This window comes from Anneissia japonica, unplaced genomic scaffold (assembly GCF_011630105.1).
Source record: "Anneissia japonica isolate Jap-2015-1 unplaced genomic scaffold, ASM1163010v1 scaffold288288_len553704_cov182, whole genome shotgun sequence".
In the NCBI taxonomy this organism is placed as follows: domain Eukaryota; kingdom Metazoa; phylum Echinodermata; class Crinoidea; order Comatulida; family Comatulidae; genus Anneissia; species Anneissia japonica.
In genome coordinates this window covers 293480-309730 of record NW_022702993.1, presented here as the reverse complement: position 1 = coordinate 309730, position 16251 = coordinate 293480, and the positions used below count along the sequence as shown (strand labels likewise).

At 34.0% G+C, this 16251-nt stretch overlaps 1 protein-coding gene across 3 annotated transcripts in view; it reads right to left on the bottom strand.

Moving 5' to 3' along the window:
- LOC117104181 (trichohyalin-like) overlaps positions 1-16016 on the bottom strand; it is a 28351-nt gene extending 12335 nt beyond the window's left edge. For all 3 annotated transcript variants that reach the window (XM_033244876.1, XM_033244875.1, XM_033244877.1), the window contains exons 1-10: positions 15445-16016; positions 10351-10670; positions 7553-7732; positions 6399-6503; positions 5257-5472; positions 4412-4549; positions 2261-3247; positions 1338-1709; positions 800-967; positions 452-706 (exon numbers count right to left, since the gene is read on the bottom strand). In XM_033244876.1, coding sequence (XP_033100767.1) covers positions 452-706; positions 800-967; positions 1338-1709; positions 2261-3247; positions 4412-4549; positions 5257-5472; positions 6399-6503; positions 7553-7732; positions 10351-10670; positions 15445-15979 — 3276 coding nt within the window. In that variant the 5' untranslated portion in view covers positions 15980-16016. The remainder of the gene's footprint in view (positions 1-451; positions 707-799; positions 968-1337; positions 1710-2260; positions 3248-4411; positions 4550-5256; positions 5473-6398; positions 6504-7552; positions 7733-10350; positions 10671-15444) is intronic.
- Between the last annotated feature and the right edge of the window lie 235 nt (positions 16017-16251).

Sequence of the window (16251 nt, the reverse complement as noted above, 5' to 3'; positions counted from 1 at the left end):
TTGATTGATCGTTTGATTGATTGAAATCATCGTTTTTATTGTAATGAGTTCAAATTGATAAATAAAGAAATAAAAGTGGAACGATCCCACAAATGACAAAAAAAAAATTCTTCTCTATATTATATGTATATATGTCTGTCCGTCTTCCCGATAATTCCTTTATTCATCCACTCATCCATTCAGCCACAATCCCTCTATCCGTCCGTCTGTTCGTTTCTTCATCACTTATTCATTTATCCATTAATGCATACATCAAATTCATCAACCCACTCTCTCTACCAGTGTATTGCTATATTATTTGAGAACTAAGCTATAGCGTGGTGTTCGCTGTAAGAAATTTCTTTAGGCAATTCGTATATTTTCATACTATTTATTTTATTAATTTACAGGTAATTTTTCACCATTAGTCCTATCCCTATGCACAGTAAAATATATTATTATGAAGGCCTACCTCACTTATTCGACTCTCAGCTTTCTGGCGGTCATCTTCGAGAATTTTTCGTTCCCTCCCGAAGTTCTCTTGAAGTGCAGCTCTTTCTCGGTGCCACTTCACCGCACTATTTTCAACTTGACGACGTAGCTCGATGGTTTTGTTGTGGAGGTCCGAGATGACACGACGATGCTCAATTCGCTCTTTATCCCATGCCCCTTTCAACCTTGCTTCAAGTTCATCGTGTTTTAATTTTTTCTTTCCTTGTTGTTCCAGCTAAGGCATAAAAAATAAAACAAAATCTTTCATGATATTATTCTACAACGATAACAAATGGTGATGTACGTTCAACGATGAACAAAACCTTACCCTGTGAATTTTTGACTGAAGTTCATTGCGCATGATATCCCACCCAGCTTTATCGTCGACATAATGTTTCTGCAAAATTTCTGCTCGTTGTGTTTCCGCAGTTAGCTGACCATGTACTTCTCGCTTCTCTCGCTGAATTTCTTCCAATAACTGCTTGCTCCTTTTAGCCTACAAAATTGAAAATTTGCAATATCATTAAAAACGAAAGATCATAACTCTATTCAATACCGGTAAAGTGTCTCCAAATAATATAGCAAGTGATGATGATGAGGAGGAGGATGAGGATGCTGATGATTTTGCTGATGGAAATGTTGATGATAATGATTATTATTTTTATTATTTTTATGATGATTATGATGATGGAGATGATAATGAAAATAGAAATTTGTGTACGCCAGTATGCATCTTGAGAGATAGACTAATCTTGGTGCATTAACACAACAATGCAAATTAAAACGAACCTATTCGACTAATTCCGTGTTTGATTAAATTGGCGTCATAACTGAACCAAAATTAATAAATGGGAACAACGACTTACTATCAGAGCTTCTCGTTCATAATCGGCCTTTGTCGTCGCTAATTCGACTTTCAACACCTCTAGTTGGCTTTTAATGGATCCCACCTCTCGCTTAGATTCCAATGAAGTCGTTTCGTAAAATGCTCGCTGCCTTATTTCGTACTGCATCTGATCTTCCAAGTATTTGCTCTCTTCCCTAAATAATTTAGTTTCACTCTCAAGTCGAAACTTATGGGCGGCCGCTTCAGTTCGAAGTAATTTCTCTTCTCTTTGATGTTTCTCCAAGATTTCGATTTTGGTATTGTCCAGCTCCTCACGTTGAGAATCTAGTGTTGCACGTAAAGTGTCTGCCGTTTTGTTCACCTCTTCAATTAAGTTGTCTTTTTGTTCAATCTAATGAAATAAACAAGAAAAAAAAAAACTCATAGCAGGATTATCATTATATAAATACATTATATACACAACCAGAAAAATAATCAAGAAAACACAAGATAATTGAAATACATTTTCATATATTTACCATAGCTATTCAGCTCGTTAATAACTAGTGTATCAGATAATCTACGCAGCATAACGATGAACTATATAGTTCAGATGGAAAGGGCTTGGTTTTATGTTGGGTTTTTTTTTTCTGTTCTGTAATGATGATCATGGGTTCTGAAACATGTCTTAGTTTAATCTTCTGTGTTATTTCTAAGATATGTGGTGTTTCTTTTCAATTTACGGTACATCTTTTTTGTTCAATTATCAAGGTTTTCATTTCAAGAAATATACCTGTTTCTTTGTTAAGGAAATTTAAGAAATGTCTATTCGTTTACACAAAACCGAATTGGATTCCATTTTTTTACAGAATTGCAAAACATACGGCGTTTCCCTAAGTTCATAATACATTTTTGTTTATTTTACTATTCAATGTTACTATAAATTAATAATAATACTAGTACCTGCTTCATAAGGCGCTGACGCTCGTCCTTAAACGAGTTTTCATTTGCTTTTAATGACTGAGACATTTCTGTTGCTGCTTCGAGTTTTGCACAAAGTTCTGTATTTCGTTGCTCTGATATATCTTCAATAGTCCGAAGTTTAAGTCTTAGATCTTTGATGTCACTTAAGTATTTCACTCTCTCTGCCTTCCAAGATTCTTCTTTGTTAGATAACGTAGATGAGAGAGATTTTATATCAGCAACCAGCTTAGAGCGTTCACTTTCCCATGCGACTTGGCGCGACTTGCTACCAGAAGCTTTTCGCGCACCATCGCTTACTACTTCGGCCTGACGACTTTTCACCTTCTCCGTGTCCGTTTTTCGGGTTTGATTAATCAATTCTTTTCTCTCGTTATTCCATTTTGCCTCGTTTTCTTGCTGCATTCGCTCTAGATCTTGAATTAGTTTCAATTGTATTGAGCTGTCTTTTTCATAATCTTTCATCTTCTCCTTTAATTCTCCAATCTCACGAATCTTGCATCGAACTTCCAGTTCCTTTTCCTCCATATCAATTTTGTTTTCATGCGCACGAAGTCTTAACTCCTTCTCAAAGTTTTCATTTAATCTCCTTCTTTCCGCTGCCCAATCCTCTTCCATTTGTCGCAAAGTCCCCTGAACTGAAGTAATCCTCTGCTCTCTTTCAAAAACTTTCTTTTCCAGTTCCTCAATTCTAATTTCCATTTCATTGGCTTGGAATTCTTGGTTTTTCTTCTCTTTTTTTAATCGCTCAAGCTCCTGAGTGTATTTAAATTGATCAGCATTATTGCTTTCATTGCATTGTTTCAAATATTGTAGTTTTTCGATGTCCCATTCTTCGCGTTCTTTCCTAATTTTCAAATCTGTTTCCCGATGTTCAACTTGAAGTGTCGATAGCTTGTTATGAAGAAGAGTCCTTTCTTGTTTCAATATATCTCTGGACGCCTGCAACTCTTCGTTTTCAACCGTCAGCTGTGGAGATAAAACGGAGGTTCAATTTAAACAGCAATGAAACGTACGTGTAGCTATGTGGTGGGATGATAAAGTACCAAAAGAACGATTAGATATAAACTCTACTTTAATTCATCTTGAGGATAAATAAACCCTGTATTGCGAAAATATGCAAACCGTGCAAAGCACGCGATCAACGTATGGGACGCGAAATCAATCACATCCTAAGTAGACAAGATATGCAAAGAAACACGATCTTATTTACAAATGACAGAAACACTAGCAATTGAGTATTCGGCAGATATCAGCTACTAAATATATCATATTGCTATTGACAATAAATGTCCTACTTTAAAATTTATTCCATGTCCTAGGCATTGAATTGTTACTGTCATAGTTACCCTAATTTTCGAAATGTTTGTTAAAAACATAATAATAAATTTAATTTAAAGACAAAAAGTATTCACTCAGAACAAAACGATAAGGTAAAAGACTAGGAAATGACAAGGAAGAAAGAGAGATATTAGGGAAGATACTGAAAGAGTAAGTAATTACGGAAGGGGTGTTGTCACGACGCTTGACGCTTGACGCTTGAGGTACCTGCGTGTACACGGTAGTGATGGCGGCGTCATCTCAAAAGCGGGGGCGCGCGTTTGCCATTTTCGTGATTTCTGAAGAGGAAATGGAGGAAAAAAGAATAAAAAAGGAAAGAAAAAAAAAAGTGGAATTGGGGAGGAAAAGGGTTACTAAATAATGATTATGATTATTAATGCTTGACTCTGGGTGTGTTCTCTTGTGTTTTGTTTAACATTATTATTTTTTGGTTGTTGTTTATTATTATTGTTATTATGATTGTTATTATCGTTGTTAATAATATTATTGACAATGTACGTTCTTAGTTTCCAGGACCACAATGAAAAACATTTCTTTAAAATGATTGTGTCATCCTGGCTAAAGATATTAGTAAATAAATAAATAAATAAAATGAAGTACAGTAAAACCCCTATTAATGAGACAACCTTCGGGACCAAAAAGGTGTACCCTTAATAGGGGTATCCTAAAGAAGGTGTTCTACTCTATATACTTCATAATCTCTCCCAATGAGGATGAACACTTCATCCCCACTAATTATCATGTATCCGTTCCTGCCTCCCTTACACACTCTATAATATATTAACTGTTCACCTTTTGTATTGCATTAATAGCCTTATCTGCTTGATCTTTGTACTTCCAGCATTCTGTGTCAATCTTTGCGAGCTGACTCTCGAGTCGTTTACGAATGTGCTGTAAATCTTGCATTTGCTTGGACAGCTCATCCGGAGACTTTGAATAAAGAAAATAAACACGAAATTATTTTAAGTGTCATGTTTTAACTGCAGTAAAATGCACTTTCTCAACCCAAGAGTATAAGATGGTACTGTAGGTCTACCTGCTGGTTGATTCGAATGACACTTCGCGAAATAGGCCTATTACTGTATAAAATACTTTCCAAGGGAGCATAAACATTGTTTCAATGACCAGGAAAATAATGTGAACCCCCAGATGCCTTTGTAATATGTACTGGGCATATAATAATCATATGCACATTAGTAATAATTTATACAGCGCCTAAGTTTGAGACCGCCTCGAGTTCTTAGCAAAGTCGCGTGCTGTTTTTCGAAGACTGTACTGGCTTCCTTCAGATACACAAATTTAACAAAGAACCAATTACTCTAACAGGCTCAGACGACAGACGTTGCTGTATCGCAACTTGCATTTCAACCCTCTGGCTACGTGGAACACAAATAGAATTGTGATGGAATTGAACTAGAGACCACAAGCAGCTCTTATTTCGCCTTCAATCACGCGACTCAGTTGCTCGCAAGATGCCAAAAATCAGTTGATGTCAGTTGAGTTGAGTCGAGTCGCAAGGGCGACATAAGCCCAGCTTAACATTTAAAAGGATTTTCAAGGGTCACAGCCACTTCAGCTGCTCTTTATCTAATTATTTTTGACAATATAATATGACAAATGATAAGAAACGTTTTTACCTGTTTCGTATCAGTTTTATTGTTTAACTTTTCTTGTAGTGCTATTGCTTTCTTTTTGAATTCTTCCATTCTTCTTAGCAAATCTGTTTTTTCTTTCTTCCAATTGAAACCCTCCATTTTCCTCTGTAATTCTACACTTTCCTTCTCAAATATATATTTCCTCTCTATTCGCTTCTTATCTTCCGCCGCCTGTGATATAAAACTCTGCTTGAAATACTGCTCGAAGTTATTGTTTGTCATTATAGTTAGTTATATAAATACAGCAAGTTCGTGATGACGACCAGTTGTTATGGTAACCAGCGCATGCGATGTCGTCACAGCCAAGTCAGACGAGTGCATGGTAGGAAGAGATGTTAGAATTATGTTCGTTAGTAGTTGTTATTGGCACACTAAGTCTAATATTTGTTTCCTTGTTTAGTGTGTTGCTTAATGCGAGCTACGGGTTATTTTTCGAAAGTTGACTATTATCAAAAATTGTGAGTGAAATTCTTAGCTTACATCTTAATTAGATAGCATTTATTTAAAAGTAAGGCATAGCTTTAGTTTATCAGACGAAACACATACCTCTTCTAACTTATAGCAATAAAATTCATTATTATATCAATTTTATAATTAGTTATCTTGTCAAGCATAAAATGTACTGCAAAATAAAAATAATCTAATAAATATAATTCTATACTTTATGAATAACGTAGTTCTATTCTAGTGCCCATGCACAAAGTATGTTGGAATTACTTGCACTAATAGGTTGTTACTTTTAGACTATCAGTTTAAAAAAGGTAAGCAAAACTGTTAAAATAATAACATTATGGGAAATAAAACTATTATTTATTCTGTTCTCGGCCTAGTATTACATGTCGGTAATATAATATGCAATGGTTAAAGCACATAAATAAAGAGTTTGAGGGCTTTGGGGACAATATAATGTTTTCATCAGAAATTAATCAAACATTTTTTTTATAACTATAGGGAATCTCCATACGAAAATACATTTTATTATATATACCTATGTCACACTTTGGGAATATATGTTTCTATACAAAGACATTAATTATACAGACATTTAGGTCTAGGATTTAAAGTCCGAACCCTGTATATAGTACACACTTTAGGCCTCATTGACAATACTGAGTATTACAAACCTCGGCTAGCTTCTTCTCAAATTCTGCCCTCTCCAATTTACGACGCTCTCGCTCGTCCTCAAGTTCTTTTCTCATGTCTTCCAACAACATGCTACTCTCATTTAGCTAATGGAGAAAAATCCATCACAAAATGGAAATAATAATCATAATGATAATATTGACAATACAAATATAATTTAGAAAATAATGAAAATGGTTATAATGACCATAATATTAAACAAAATGGCGTTTCTAAACAAGGTATATAATAATTATGTATGATATTAGCTACCGGTAACCATTCCAGCTGGTCTATCCCCAGTGCCCTATACAAATAAATTAAAATCCAACAGACATGCTATCACCAAGTTAGTAGAAGCAAAACAATATAATAACTTGCAGACCGTCAGAAAAAAATGAATTGTTATTATACATGCATTAACATTATTAAAATAAATTTAGAAACAATATCTTGGTATTCATATTACATTTTTTATAATCATTGATTGTAATATATATTTTAAAATTTATGTTTTAAATTGTAAATTATTACTATGATTTTATATTTTATGGCAATCGATTTTCGTAAATTTTTGCGAAATAAATCTTGATAAGAAACACAACTGGGTCTAATTAGGCCTTTATAATACCGAATCATAGTAGGCCTCTTTAATAGTAGCGTTAATTAAATAATGGAAGGAAATGTCGGTAAATGGCTGGCACGAAGAGTGTTTGACTTTCGTCTAATTAAATTAAATAATTAATATTGTGCGGTCCAGTAACTCGTTTAAAAACCCAGATGTCTAATTATTGTAAGGTTTAACATATCACTTGTTAAACCTTAAACTAATTGTAGTGAGCGTGTCCAGTGGTAAACCACTGACAGACATTGAATTAAAAACTTTTCTGTAACAGCCAGTCATGACAATAAGTAAAATTCGTTAAAACTATCTCACTTTCCTCGCGCGCACTAATACGAAGCAGTGAGTGTGTGCTTAACTGAGGAACGCGCTGTGCCGTGACATCCAATCAAAAGATTGGAGGTTCATTTTAATCGTGGACAGGAATAATATATGTAGGCCTACATTAATAATAAAATAAGTTGTCATTTAAGTCTCACTTTTATTTAATCGATGACTTTAAAGAATTAATATTGTTAAAGACATATTTCATACCTCAAATTTCAACAACTCCCTCTCTCGGTCTCTGCCGCCGGGGCTTCTATCGTCCTCTTGATCGACAGCACCGTTCGTCTCGCCTACAACATCCGGTTTGCTATCCAAAGATGAACGAGTTCGCTTTCTCTCCTCTTGCAATTGTTTCTCTAGATGTGATATCCTTTCTTTGAGACACCGCTACAAAACATTGACACATTGATATGTAAATAGAAATTAATACAAATATTTATACTAATTATAATTAGGCCTGCGTAAATATATAAATATAAATAAATAAATAAATTTATAAATATATATGTATATAATGTATATATATATATATATATATATATATATATATATATATGTCAAGACTGATTAACAAATCTTAATTCAATAATCAAACGTTTAAAATATAAAGGACGACGATTTCTCATGTTTATCGTGATTGTCACATAAATTCTTAATAATAATAAATAATAGTTGGATTTGTATAGCGCATCATGCGAAAAAGCCGATATGCGCTTGGTGATTGAGCTCTTTGAGTTTGACATTAAAAAAAAAAAGTTGTTTTTTTTTTAAATGTAAAAAAAAATGAAAATAAAAAGATGTTATTTTATGTAACTAAAAAACCTAAAACTAAGGCATGGTTGGCCGTTGGCTCCGAGGGGTTCATCCGTCCTTTGTTCAGCTGGCTTTTTTTTTTCATGCTACTGGGTGTGCATCCACCCTCCATCGGCGGCCGCTAAAGATCACCAGATGGGGTTGCCGGAATTAGTCGCCGACGACTCGACCGGATGCAGTTTATAACGTCGTACCCAGGACACTATAATCCTATACACTTACATACGCTAAAATAAACTAACTTAAATAATTGGTTAAACTATTCCCAGAATTTCTAAGTGAAGTCTTAAGTCTTATTTCTTTTTTTTATTTCCATTCTGAACATATTAACATTATACAGGAGGCCTAGTGGACTCACTCTTTCATTTAGTAATCTTATAGAAACTAAAAGCAAATACTCATAGGCCTACACAACAGGATGTACCTATCTGTTTTAAACGTCAATTCAATAAAGTAAGCATATATCTTACATTATTTTCATTGTACGTTATCGATGAAATACTGAGGTAAAGAATGACAGGATATTAGGCCTAATAAATTCCATCAGCGACCGTCATTAGTATCGCTTACCGTCGGTAGGCCTAATCAGCATTTCAGTACGTAGGTAGGCTTAAATTAATTCGAGGCGTGAAGTCATTTACTTTCTAGGCTAACAGCCTGCACAAAGTCTGGTGGGCACCAAACACAATTCTAGTATCATAACATAAAAATGGCTGTCTCTCGATTTTAAAGACGTGTTCATTGTTTATTTTAGCAGCGATATCAACAGGACAGTGTCGGTTCACAATAAATTTGAGTACACGTGGAAGGCCAGTATTTTATGATTTTAAGCTCTTATACCTTACCAATGACTATAGTTGTATACGCCTAGAGGTAAAATCGTATATCAGTTAACAGTACCAATTGTATAAAATACGTCAAAGTTAATGATTTTAAAGACTAACAAAAAATGCCTATAGTTTTCACCGGCAGCAAATCGGCCTCCTTCTCTACTAAAAGAAAAATTACTTTGACATCGAATTATTTGTGGATAAAAAAGAATATTTTGTAATTGTTATGTTTTAAAAAGCGAGTCAAAATGATCGAACAAACACTTCATGTAATTTGCTAGTGTAATTAATGAAGGAGCGCCCTCAATAATTGAAAATAGTAGCAGACGACACATTTCCCAATTGGGACAAGCTGTCATAGTTGATTAACTCACTAACAAGCTCACGAACTTGTTTTCGACGGGTGTTTTTATTTTGCTACTTGCGGTTGAAAAATGATTAGGTCTATAACTTGCTGTGGGTTCCACAATCTATTTCAAGAAGATCACTCACGTTGACACTATAATATGAGTCTTCAGACTTTGTTCGATACTGATATTAACCTACATTATTATTCTTATTTATTATTATTATTATCATTATTATTATTATTATAATCATTCATCATCATCAATTTCATCGTCGTGATTATCGTCATTATTATAATTACTGTATGGATATATTTTAATTTACAATTATTTTTGTACAGTTAAAGCTACAACATACGATAACTTTTCAAAAATCACAATTATCTTTGGATATATTATTTCTATATAATTTTAATTAATATCATCGACATCATGATCATCATTATATTCATCATCATGATCATCATAATCATCATCATCATCATCATCATCATCTTCATATTCATATTCATCATCATCATTATCATCATCACTGTCATCATCAGCAGCAGCTTCACGATCATCAAAATTATCATCATCATCGTCAACATCATTATCATCATCATCGTCGTTATCATCATCGTCCTCATCATCATTATCATCATCATCATCAGTATTATTATCATCATCATCCTCGTAATTATTATTATTATTATTATTATTATTATTATCATCATCATCATTATTATAATTTATAAGCATCATTAATTATAATTGAATACAATTAACAACATTAATAATAATAATAATAATAATAATAATAATAATAATAATAATAATAATACCAATAATAATACAGCATCCTCATCACCATATATTCAAAAGCTAAGCCTTATAATAACCCTTCTCTCGTTGTAGATGTGTTGATTTACTTTAGGTCTACTTTGCAATAATGCGTTGGTTGCAGTGATAAGTAAATTGTTATAACAAGCTGTGTTAGTGTTATAGTCAATTGAATATAAATGACTTAATTTACCTCAAAGTTCAGTTTGACTTCTAATGAATGTGATTTGTCAGTAAAAACATCATCTGGCGCGGATTCTGAATGACCAGACGACGAATGCTTCAATTTCTCTATATGTGCGTTATTGACAGCAATCTGTGACTTCTGCAAGTCTACCTGTAGCTTCAGATCTTCGTTGTCTGAGGTCAGTTGTCGTATTCTTTCATGAAGATCCGACTCTTTCGAAGCAGCCACCATATTGGATTTAGTCATGTCCTCCTTTACCTTCTGAACTTCTATCTCGTACTTCTCCTCATTCATCTCTCTGCTTCTTACGATGAGTTGTAGTTCATCTAGATGGTGTGAGATAATGGTAACAGATTTAGGCCAAACCGTAGCTTAAATATTATCGGAATCAAAGATCTAGTCATAAACCTAACCCTGCTATCCTAAACCTGTGAATTTAGACAAAGTATTGGCCTGTTCAAGTCTTGTTTTGTACTGTCTTTCCTGACCGGTGTAAATATGATATGAAATGATTAGGCCGCTTGTGGAGAAACTAGTTTGTTTTGGCGGGGCATTTTAATGCAACCCAGCAGGCGATCGAGAGTGTTTCGAATAATGTCATATGCCTTTGAAGATGAGTCATTTCTAAACATGATGACAACAACATTTCGACCTAGACTACTTTGATATGATTTTGACGGTGCATATACGTGATAATTACGCTTTTCGTCTACAATTCCTAATTAATTGATGATATTATATGCAATCAATACTCACTCTGTGCAATTGCTCGAGATATAAATAAAAATAATAAAATGGCTATAGCAAAATATTAATTGAATAGCTAAAGTTGGAAAAGTCCATAAAGGAGATGCTTATAAGCTAAGATTAAGATTTCCAAAATAATCATCACTGTTGGTGGGGAAACCCCCATATTAGGAAAAATATACAACAGATCACTTAGAATGAGAAGCAGGGCGACAGTTTTGTACATTTGTTTATTTAAAATGGCAGTCTACTGCTTATAGGCATAAGCAGAAGAACGCCCAACCACTTACCACTTCCCCCTCCCCGAGCACCACATCATTGCTACCCTGTTTGCTGGGGTGAAGATACGATAAATGATAAGTGATGGTGTAAGTGAGAAAGTTGATGGTAACAAATCACGACAATAATGGTTAATCATGTTTCTCTGGATATCTGGTGCAATGTAAATTGCATTGATTGATTGATTAATTGGTTGATTGATTGATTGATTGATTGATTGATGCAAGTGATTGATTGATTGATTGATTGATTGAAGCAAGTGACTGACATAATGTAATTAGTGACAAAAAACGACGGGAAGCTTCATTGAGATACACGCGACACTCTGCTGGGGGCGCTATAACATCATCAATTTTTTTAACAAAATAAAATTATTGAACTTCTTACAGAGCAAATAACTGTATTTACATCTTAAAGTTCCTGGAGCACATTTAAAAAAAGAAAGTTGTCCAACATGTCTTTTAAAAAAATTTGGCCTTCACAATTGATTTTTGAATTTTATAAAGAAATATAAGATCTTTATAAACAAACAGGCAATAGTATTGTATCTATTTAAGTATTGAGATTTTAATTTAATTTATTAATTTTTGTCACCGTCGCCGTCAATACCTTAACCGTCATCATCATTCTAATCATTATCGTACATCTTTATCGTTATTAATATCATCAACATCATCATTTATCATCATTATTTTATGAATAAAATACTTCCATAGTATGAGGGAGCAGAGAAAATTGGCCTAACATATCATGGTTCAGCATAATTAATTGGATTATGAAGCTAAATGTAAGCGACCTTTAACGCAAGAGCAGGGCAACCACTAGGGAATTATGACGGTCCCTTGGGCTTAGGACGAGGGGATAATGTACCATTTTATATGATGTTGCACTTCCCCCAAACCTGCCCTACAGTTAATGGAAAGAGAATAAACCTGTCCTCAAACAAACTTACTTTCAACATGGTCATTTATATTATTTGTGTTTCATTTGCAGACGATTACAAATAAATTACTACGTATTCATAGTAAATAATACAAGGAATAATATATTACCCTAACATGATGATATATTAAATTTGAAGGCATGCGTGATATCTGAATTTGTTCATAATTATTTTGTTTCTGAACCTTTAATACGGTAGACCCAAAGTTATTAATACCATGTTGTCTCGGGAATTAGGTCTAACACAATTTAGTTTGCTCTTTCTATTAATTTAGTCAAATCTACATTTAAAAAAAGATGAAATATTAACTATTAGAATACTGTGAAAAATATGAAATTAAAAGTGGCAATCTATTAATATCATTGATACACTACTTTTGCAGAAGTAATTGCAGCGACATTTTGGGGCCTAGCAGTAGGCCTATATTAGCAGCATCAAATATTAACATACGTTATTGTTATCATCAGTTGCAGACGCTTTGCCCCTCCATCCTAAAATAAGTTATCTAAACATACAGCAAAAGGCATATTAGTTGTAGGGGCTTGTTTGTCCGTACAAGGAACAAACATGCCCTCGATTATATATTTCTGTTGTCCAATGCGTATTTCTCTTGAGGCAGGTATATCGAGAACGTGTAGCAACGGAAACGTTGGCAATGTACCAATAATTAACAACAATTCTCAACAACCTTTAGAGATTGCTGCATAAGTGCATTTACGTCTTAGTCTAGTTGTATGGAAATACACACACCTGTCTCTTATACACATCTAGATAATAACTTCAAACTAATATTATAGTTTTTTTTAACCTTTTTTGCTGTTGTTGCTTTGGTGACTGTTATGTTTTAATGACTGTTGTTTGATATCTCCCTTCCATATTGTAATTATTATTTTACTGCATTTGATCATTGTTTTAATATTTTTACTGTCAATTTTGTATACTAGTGCGAGTACCGAATTTCCTTATTTGGAGAAATACAGTTTATCAAAAAACAAGACAAAATATATATGTAACGGGTAAAAGTTACTTACGTCATACATGCGAACATACGATAAAAAACAACAGACAACAGTCGTGCAAACGATAAATAAAATCATGCAGCACATATCCATTTATTACGCAATAAGAAATGAGTATAATTAACAGAAAATTAATGGAAGTACAGTAGACAGAAAAAAAAAATCAAAAACTGAACCTTTGTGACAGTTTACCTCATTATCTTTAACATAATAATCGGCCAATCAACGCTGCTTTACAAACGCGCTCCTTGCAACTTCATTACAAAAGAACATTTTCTGCAAGATTTTGGCATCACGACTAATTAGTGCTGCTTACGAACGCTAAGAAGAATAAGGGCAAAACTGTCACAGAAGTTGAGGTCTTATACATTCAGAGTAACATAGTTTCCAAGTATGAACATCATGACACAACATATACATTCAATCATGGTGCTTATCCAATCAACAATCCTTAGATCTGAACTCAAAAATATCCAAGTTCTATTTTCCGAATGAGGTCATAAGTTACGAGATAATAGGACATGATGTCTTTCTTTCAACTAACTCTACAGAAAAAGAACCAAGACTGCTCTACAAACAGGTTATATTTAGCTGATATGAGTGTACCAGTAAACTTAACCTAAGCGTGTTTAAAATGTATCAATATCGCCGGTCCCGATCTACTTTATATTGTATGCATAAATAGATCATCTAAACATAGATATAATATCTATGAACTAAATTATTTATTTATTTACCATTTAAATTTTCTCCCTATATATAGAATTTGTAAATCAATATTTTGACGTGAAAGACAAAACTAGTTTAGGATGTAATCATTAGGATTGTATATCATGTTATTAACACTATCACACAAATCACACAGCTTCGAATATTCCTTAAAATCGACAAAAGTATACTCTTAGAACTCGAAATCACTTTGATAAAAACCTAGCTCTACTATAACGATTACAATCGTTTCATTCTATTTTTAAAAATGGACACAGTCAATATAACTATTATAGGATTATATCGATGAGGTTTTAGATTATCCAATAAAATACCCTCTTCATATATATTAAGCAGTAAAGCTAAAATGTTTAAGTTATGCAATCGAAGATGGAATCATTAAAGAAAAGGAAGCAAATGTAATCCCCAGTACGTGCTTCGCACAACATGGGGAACTTTATTCTCGTCAATTGAGGTCAGTTTTGTATTCAATATAAAAGCCGTATTTCATTAATGTATCCGAACTCGTAAATTAGACCCGGTAGGCCGATTTTATTCTAAAGGCACAATCTCACCTGTATTCATCTGCTAAGCCAGATACATAATGCATGTCTACATGAACTACTTACATATTATCACGTGATAAAACCCGTTCCGATTTTAATCTGAGAAAACGACAAACTAAACAAGTTCAAAGGTTACACTTGATTGGATCTAAAATTGGGAAGCTTACATTTTAATCTCTGTGAGTGTCCAGAAATGACAGACACAGTCTCCATCTAGTACCACTTCAAATTTACAAGTGCACTAGCTAGACGGAACGAAAGTAGCTAAACTTCATTTTGCACGCCAAACCAGAGACCGAAGTAGATTGTACTTAAATATTTCTCCTCTAAAGAGTTCTTAAAATCGATACATAAATAAGTAGCTATAAAACATAGAAATAATAGTTTTGTTACGCCACTATTTTCATGTTAACTCTATTTTTTTTCTGCATTAAATGTTAAAATAACTTCCATATTAGATTGATCTGCTGAAAAATCACTATGACATCATTAATGCATACTCATGCTATATAAGGTTTGCATCTCCGATGAGATATATTTGTAAGTCTACTGCATATTCAGTGGTCGTTGAACCAATAAGGTAACGTAATGAAAGAAATAATCGGACTTGTGCCACGAGACGTTAACTGGCAAACAAAAGTTACTACAGTACAAAGCACATGCAAGAAGACCATCAAAAAGAGTAAGAGTAAAGAGAATGTTTTAGTGTGAGTAGCAGGTACTAGATTTTCGGTCAGTAGTAGAAAGTGTTCAGAAGTCGAACTGCGTGAGAAAACGAGACACAGAGGATACGTCATAATATAAATGTGCTGGTGCTACATGGCGTGTCACTACTAACCTAATTGTTCCTCGAGTTCAGTGACATTTTCTTGTAGTTTAAGTAACTCACTACAGGCGGCCGGTGGGCATGTATTCATCTCAACATCGTCGTCGTCGTCCGTGGAAGGAGAGATGCCCAGTTGTTTCTCCGTCAGGCGCTCGTTTTCAACTTGCAATTGACCCACCTGTAGACGCATGTTATCCACCTCTGTGCGCATTACGGACAACTGAGCACGTAGTTTATTCTCGGTCGCTTTTCCTTTGCCTTTCGGTCCACTAGCAACGATTTCACTGAGTTTCTTTAGTGTTTGTACTTCTGCTTCTAAAACATGATTCTTTACTTCAATTTCAATCGAATGGTTCTTATGAAACAACAATTCTTTCCTGAGATTAATAATCGCTTCAGTGTCTTCATTTCCGTTACCATTTTCATCTGCTGGGAACACATGTTCATAATCCCGCCATTTCTGGAGTTTCAACTCCAGCTCAGATTTCTGTTTCTTTAATCGTTCGATTTCTTGTTTCAAAGAATCATTCGCTGTTGACGTATCCATAGCCTCTTCACCACCAACAGGCGTTCCACGTTGCGGTAGACCTAGCGAAGAAAACAAATATACGTTATAGACCTAAAAATGTCAAATACACTCACTTATATACACTCGGATGCGATGCATTAAGGAATAATGCTGAAGGATTAGTAGCTTTTATCTGATCTAAATTCCAAAAGAAGTTGGTTAAGGCGTCTGTAGACAGCAGAACTCGAATCCCGGTTGGAGGAACTTTTTTCCCTCTCATATTTCTCTTCCGTAACGATATATATATATAT